This window comes from Theobroma cacao, chromosome 1 (genome assembly GCF_053813885.1).
Source record: "Theobroma cacao isolate CCN51 chromosome 1, ASM5381388v1, whole genome shotgun sequence".
Lineage (NCBI taxonomy): Eukaryota > Viridiplantae > Streptophyta > Magnoliopsida > Malvales > Malvaceae > Theobroma > Theobroma cacao.
This window is the reverse complement of record NC_142639.1, coordinates 16488255-16496453: the sequence shown is the minus strand read 5'-3', so window position 1 is coordinate 16496453 and position 8199 is coordinate 16488255. Positions and strand designations below refer to the sequence as shown.

The 8199-nt window shown below is 33.8% G+C and overlaps 1 protein-coding gene across 1 annotated transcript; it reads right to left on the bottom strand.

Annotated features, from left to right (window-relative positions):
* Positions 1-6100: 6100 nt before the first annotated feature.
* Positions 6101-6880, bottom strand: LOC148764589 (uncharacterized). Its single transcript, XM_088806870.1, has one exon. It carries the CDS (start codon positions 6878-6880, stop codon positions 6101-6103), a length of 780 nt encoding a protein of 259 aa, XP_088662996.1.
* Positions 6881-8199: the final 1319 nt, after the last annotated feature.

Here is an 8199-nt window from a genome sequence, read left to right as displayed (position 1 = left end):
TCACTCCACCAAAGATTCATGGTTGCACTCTTCGATTAACGATAATTATAAGAAACAATTCAATACTTAATATTAATTATTAGTTGTCCAATTGCAAATCTTATATTGTGAACCCTCATAACCATCCAATGACAAAAAGTAAAATTACCATTTTACCTTTTATGTCAATTTTATCCCCTAGTCTCAAATTTCATTCAACTAGTGATTCAATACTTTAGATCTAATCTTTTGAGTATCCGGATATGATGAGTAGCCAATTCATCAATCCATTGAGCCCAAATTAATCACCAATCTTTCTGAAATCATTAGAAGTGATGTTAATGTTATGAACTCCATTATATGGATATATGTTCCTAGATGTTTATCTCAATTATAATCCCAAAATACGGAGTCTAGATCAACGCTTTATGATGATCATGCTCATGGTAAATCAAAGAATATAAGGAGATTAAACATGAGTCCACTATCTATCAGGATTTCGGTTCTAATATAAGCAAATGCATAAGTGTGAGATTAAGATTTCAGTAACGGTAAAACTTAAATTTGATTCTCACATGATTCCAATTCATGTTATAATGTCATTACTCGAAGTCAACCATTTCGATGATTTGAGACTTATCATTCCCTTGAAATGAATGATATTCATTTCGTTGGAAGTAATCTGGACACTACAGCCTTAACACAATAAAGTGACTAGCTTTATTATATGGTTATGAACAATTTTTAGATTCAATTAAAATACATGTCTCCTATGTATGACTCTTCATACAAATGTATTTTAATTTCTCAATAGAATCATGGTACCTTAATAACTAGATAATGAATGCTTGCTAAAACAAACTCTTCGTCTTATTATCAAACTGTACTTTCATTATAAATAAATTTAATGAAATTAAGCATGAGAATATACTTAATTTCCAGGGCACCAGAATCTCAAAATTCCTAACAATCTCCCTTTTGCCCTAAAGCAAGTATGACACATCCTTCATTCCAATACCTTCTAAGTGACCATCGAAACTCTTTTGTGTTAGAGTATTTGTGAATGGATCGACGAGGTTTTGCTCTATTGAAATTATCTTCATAAGTACTCCTCCAGGTTGTATGATCTCTCAAATGAAATGATATTTTCTTTCAATATGTTTTGTTGCTTTATGATTCTGCGGTTCTTTTGAGTTAGCCACTGCTCCAGTGTTATCACAATAGAGTGTAATAGGCTTGTCTGCATCTGGAATTACTTCAAGGTCCATAAAGAACTTATAGAGCCATACAGCTTCCTTTACTACATCACAAGCCGCAACATACTCTACCTCTATAGTAGAGTCTGCAATTCAAGAGTGCTTTACACTCCTTTAAACTATGGCTCTTCCTCCAATGGCGAAAATAGATCCTGATGTCGATTTCCTAGAATCAACATCAAACTAAAAATCTGAATTAGTGTACCTTATTGCTATAAGGTCACTTTTAGAATATACAAGCATGTAATTCTTCATTCTACGAAGATATTTAAAAATGCACTTAACTGCAGTCTAGTGCTCCATGCTTGGGTTTGACTGAAATCTGGTAACCAATCTAATCGCATGGTAAATATCTGGCCTAGTGCACAACATAGCATACATGAGACTTCCAATGGTAGACGCATATAGAATCCGTCTCATGTTTTCAACTTCCTTTGGAGTTTTAGATGACAGCTCCTTAGAAAGTTTGATTCCATGTCTAGAGGCATAAAACCCTTCTTGGAATCTTGTATATCAAACTTGCCCAAAATCTTGTCTATGTATGTCAAACCCTATTCTATAAAATAATTACGACGTCATTTACATGCTCAATAGAATGGTTACATATTTTGGAAGTTTGAGAAATCGTTAAAAGACAATATTGCCTCTAATGGTACCATTAAGTCGATTAAGCCTTGAACTAGTTCAAATAGGAATTTTAAGGTGAAATTAAGAGTTTCACAGTTCATGGATGACTCAAAATGGTAATTCGGAGTTCGAGGATCAATTTGGAGTTAAACCGAAATTTTCACTATCTAGGGGCAAAATGGTCATTTGCCACTTGGGGACAAAATGGAAATTTTTTGAAAAGATTTTTTTAGTCCATTTGACTTATTGGAGTATGATTTGAGTATTGGAGTATGATTTGAAGTTTAGAAGTGAAAAATTTTAATTTCGGTATAATTTGGAGTATAAGGGTGAAATGGTAATTTTGCCACCTCGGGGGCAAATCGGTAAATTTTCACCTCTACACTTGTCAAGACCAAGAGATTTTATTCATCATGGAAATGGATAAACATGAGAAATGTGTGGTGGAGAATTAAAGAATTAAAAGTCAAATATTTAAAATTTGAACTAATAAGGAAATGCCATGTGTCATGTTCTTATTATTTTATTATCTCTTTATAAAAAGGCCAAAAATCAGCCTATTTCTCCCATAGTGATCAGCCAAACCAGAAGAGAAGAGAAAGCAAGGAAAAACAAACCCTAGGTGGGACAAATCAAAGAGAAAGTGTTGGAATTCAAGGATTTGATCAAATAAAGGTAAAATTTCTTTGATTTTGCTAGTGATTTACCTTACCCATGCATTTTCCCTTAATTTTCATGGCTAAATTACATGTTTTCATGATGAATTAATGGCTGGTGAAAATGGGTTTGAAAACTAATATTGTTTTGGGAAAATTGAGTATATGGAGACTGTGTTGAAATTTATGATTTTATATGTTATTGAAATTGTGGCTTATGACACTATGGTAGCATGATGGCTAAATTTTTGAGGTTGGCATGAAATATATAAACAGTTTTGGATTGGTCTTGGTAAACTGGATTACATTTTATTCGTCATATTATGTTACTGGAATTTTTATGGGTCTGGTGGTATATTAAACGGTCACTGTAGTGGTGGGGGTTTCCGTGGACTGCCTATGAGAGGGGCACGGTAACTCAATTATATACTTACCTCCGGGGGGAGATGTTGGGTGAAGTATCTCCTAAGGTATGATTTGAGTGCACCTCACGTTCGGGTCACCACGTGAGAGTGAGACTCAGCCAACCCCAAGGAACGACTGTGTGTCAGATGTGAAAACATGTTTATGGGTATGGGTCATTAAACAGCCTTGGCGGTCTTAGTGGGATACCTTGACGAAGGTACTTGCGAGAATGATTCTGACAGAGGCCAAGTTTAAGAAACTCATAAGCTAGGGAAATTTTGATGAAAAGAAATTGTTTGGTATAGATCGAAACGAATTTTACGTTATGAACATTATTGAAATATAATGTTTTTTTTTATATTGTCTCCATCTACTCGGCTTTAGATGCTTTTGATGGTAATTGTTTACTCATTGTGATTATGTAATTATAATCTCACCCCTCTTCCTATCCATTTTTCAGGCTCAGGACAGTTTGTTGATAGTTGATTAAGACGAGAATTAATCTCGGAGTTGCATTCTAGAAAGTAAGGGTTCGTAGCCTTACACCTTCTTGGTCAGTTAGGGGCCCACGTGTCACTGTAAAAGTAATTTTATACTTCAGTTATTTAATTTAAAGTATGTATGAACATATTTATCTTTTACACCATGTTTTTGACAGGTTTCGGTATTTTTGAAGAAAAATGACGAAAATGCCCCTGTGAGCTAAAAAAATAATATTTTATTATTTTGATTTGGAAACGACTTATGATTTTCTTGAAATGTGAGATTTAATAACTGTTGCTCACTAGGGAGATGCGAAAGCTGATGCTAAGCCTTGCGAGGTTTCGATCGGCATTCGGGGTAATGAGTGCCTATCGAGATGTCGCGACGGTTGTCACGGGCCTGATGGGAGTTTCGGGTCGTGACAATGTAAGATGTTTGAGATAATGCTATTTGCTTATTCTTACGATCCCTTATAAGTTTGATCCCCAGAATATAGCTAGCTTCTCCCAAATCCTTCATATTGAATTGTTGGTTTAGCCAACCTTTAACTGTTGATAACATTTCTATATCATTCCTTATGAGTAAAATGTCATCAACATAAAGACTAGGAAAACAACCTTTTTATCTTGTATCCTTTTATAGACACAAGGTTCGACAACATTTTGCTAAAAACCATATGATTTGATAGTAGTATCAAATCTTATGTTCCAAGACCTAGATGCTTGCTTAAGTCCATAAATGGACCTATGAAATTCACAGACCTTATGCTCGTGGCCCTTTTTAATGAAACCTTCTAGTTGAGCCATATAAATGCACTCTTTAAGATCTCCATTTAAAAATGCAGTCTTGACATCCATTTTCCATATCTCATAATCAAGATGTGCGACTATGGATAGGAGGATCCTAATGGATTTAAGCATAGCAATCGACGAGAAGGTTTCCTCATAGTTAATCCTTTCTCTTTAGGTAAACCCTTGGCCACTAGTCTAGCCTTGAAGGTCTCCACTTTCCTATCACTTCCTTTTTTTCTCTTGTAAATCCATTTGCACCCTATGAGTTTTATCCCTTTAGGTGGATCTACTAGAGTCCAGACTTTGTTGGAATCCATCGAGTCTAATTCATATTTCATTGCCTTATGCCACTCTTCAGCATCTACATCGTTAATAGCTTCTTTATATGTAATAGGGTCAGATTCATGTTCATCTGAGAGTGCAATCTGTTTTCTCCCAGACCCATGTATCTCTCTGGTTGTCTCACAATCCTTCCACTACGTCGAGACACCACTATTTAATGTTCAGTTTGTGTTTCTATTTCAACCTTTGAACTAGACTGTGTTATGACTTTTTCAGAATTAACTCATAAATCTGAAAGATCAGATAATTTTTCTAAGACAATTTTACTTCTAGGTTTGCAATTTCTCACAAACTATTCCTCTAAGAAAGTGGCATTTGTACTAATGGAAACTTTCTTATCTTTAGGACTATAGAAGTAATAAATTCTTATTCATTTTGGATATCCTACAAACAAGCACACCTTAGTCTTTGGTTCCATCTTTGTGGACTTAGGCTTAAAACATGTGCAAGACACCCTTAAGTTTGCAGATGATGTACAGATGATTTACACCCTGTCCACATCTCCCTTGGTGTCTTAGGCACAACCTTAAATGGAGCAAAATTGAGCAATTACTCAGCAGTTTGTATACAATATCCCTAGAATGAGATTGGAAGGTTGGCATAGAAAATCAATGATCTAACCATTTCTAAATGAGTTTTATTTCTTCTTTCAGCTACACCATTATATTGAGGTGTTCTTGGCATTAACAAATTGGAAATTATCCCATTGTCAGTGAGATATTGTTGAAATTCATCTGATAAATACTTACCTCCCCGATTTGATCGAAGTTGTTTCAATGGCTTGCTTAGTTGCTTTTTAACTTCTGCTTTGAATTCTCTAAACTTTTCAAAGGATTCACTTTTTCTATGCATTAAATACACAAAGCCATGTCTTGAGTAGTCATCAATAAAAGTTATGAAATATTCATAACCACCTCTAACTTCTACGTTTATTGGTCCACACACATCTGTGTGCACCAAGTCTAGAATGCTTGGCATTCTGTTAACTTTTGCCTTAAAAAACCCTTTAGTCATTTTAGCTTTAATACAAGATTCACATACTAGCAAAGGACCCTCAACCATGTCTCGCAGAGTACCATCCTTTATAAGCCTATTGAGTCTATTTTGATTGATATGACCTAAATGCAGATGCGAAAGATAATTTTAATTTATACTAGATTCTTTGACTCTTTCAGTTTTAAATCGTATTGCTTCTATATCATTTGCAGAATAAGTCGTAGGCTTAAGGAAATAAAGATTATATCTTACAATTCTAGAACAAATAAAATCCTTATTTAAATAAATAGTGAGTGTCTCATTGAAATAAACTGAATATCCAGACTTTATTAGACAAAAGACACAAATCAAATTTCTATAAATCTCTGGAATGTAATAAACATTTTCCAAAACTGAGCTATGACCATAAGGAAATTGAAGAATAATGGCTCCCACTGCTAATTTTGAAACGAATGTGCCATTTGCCATCCTCATCCGAAACTGCCTTTTACTTAGTTTTCTCATTTATTGAAACCCCTTGTTTACTCTTCTGGATTTCTTCAAGGTAAACCTTTTAATTTCGCTTCTAATGTCCTTTCACACCATAATGGAAATATTTTCCTTTGTTGTTGTCTTTTGAAGTAGTCTTTTTCTTCATGGGCTTTTTCTTTACTCCTGCTGAGCCTTTAGAAATCTTTTTATTTCTAGCTATCTTCTTTTTACCCTTGGGTTTGGGCTTAGAAATGCAAAATGCATGTGCTTTAGGCTTCTTTTTCAAATTAAGAAACTCATCCACATTTTGAAGATCATTTATTAGCCCATTTAGGGTGTAATCCTTAGTGTGCAGTTTATAATCCAATTTGAACTGCAAAAATGACGAATTCAAGCTATGAATGATCATTGATATTTGCGTTTCCGCATCTATCTTAGCACCATTTAGTTCTACCTCATTGAGAGAAGAGATCACTTTCAGCATGTAATCTCCAACCGGCTCCTCGGGTTTCTGCTTAAGGTCCTTAAAAGCATTGATTGCTTTCACCTTAGCAGACCTGGTTTTTGTACCAAACATCTCATGTAGGTGCAACATTATGTTAGTAGCATTACCTATGCCTTCGTGCTGCTTTTGCAATATACTATTCATAGAGTCCAGTATATAACATTTAGCCAGCTCGTTTACATCGTGCCATTTCTTATGATATTCAATATCTTGTGGAGTTAATTGGGGAGTCAGTGCTTCAAGCTCATGGTCAGAAAGAACCCATGTGATCTTGTCATAATTAAGGACGATATTAAGGTTTCTTTTCCATTCAGTGTAGTTATCACCATTCAGAGTGCATTTGTTCAGTAAAATTGACAGTGGATTCATATTTGTGATGTAGATATGTTTCTAAAAGTCCATTTGAAATTATGTACGCATACTAGTTATTCATAGACTTTGAACATTTCATGATGCGTTTATGCATGATGACAATATATAAAACCCTATAAATTGTATTATTAGTTTGATGGTCATCTACCTTTCTGTAATAAATTAACTGACTATGGGTCGTGAGAATTTACTACTAGGCAAACTGGGACCCTGCCACTTAACTATGTTGCCCAGTACCTTCATACTTAACATGGTTAAGGAGTGCCTTCATTTGGTCCACGAAGTTTACTAACAGAGCTACTGTAGGTAGGTTATTAGTAAATTCATGTTGAGTGTAACAACCATTGTTTCATTCTTTTAAGCTCTTTACTTAGTGAGCCTCTATGGGAGGTCTCACTTCATAATCCACCTAAAAGGATTTATCCTTTTGGAGACCCAGTCTGTTATGATCTAGATTCATATCCGCTTGTAGGGAGTGACATATTTCATATGCCAATGGGCCAACAATGGAAGTCGTGGACTCTAGGATTACTAGCATATTCTCTCACTCAATATTTTTATACTTAGGCTTTTGATTGACTTTTTACTAGATTTTCTAGATGCATATTTAGAATATCGTAAGTTAATTTATGGGTTTGGTTATGTTTCCAACTAAATGCTTTTAGTATATAACTAAGTCCATATTACCATCTTATTTAGATGTGATTTATTTTCCTATATTCATTATGTATCTCCTAGTATAAAACTCCTTTTAAACTAAAATAATGTATGCATGGCATTCCTTAAGAGAAGTTGGCACCATAATTCTAGATGACTGTTTTCAAGCATGCAAATAATATCTAATATCATTCATATACATACATATATATATATATATATATATATATATATATATATAAAATAAGCCACATTAATGTCCATCCTAGAAAAAATAAAATAAAATTACAACTTGTAATTCTCTTCAATCTTGCTTACTTCAACTGCTTGTTAAGATCACATCCATTTGGCACTCTTTTGAATTTTATGACTATTTAAAATCCTCAATTTTAATTTTAATTTTAACCTAATTTGAGAAAATAATTTTATTTTGTCTAATTAATTAATCTCATTAATTAATACCAAAATAAAATAATTTTCAATCTAAGGCTAAAATAAATTAATTTTTCACAAAAAAATTTTGAAAATTTTTTAAGAATATATATAATTATTTTTAAAAATTAATTTATTAAAAAATTGAGAGAGGGCCCACCTAATGGGCTATTGCCTAACAGCCCAAAGGTGGGTTGCTGCACTTGGCAACAACTTATGCTTTTGCC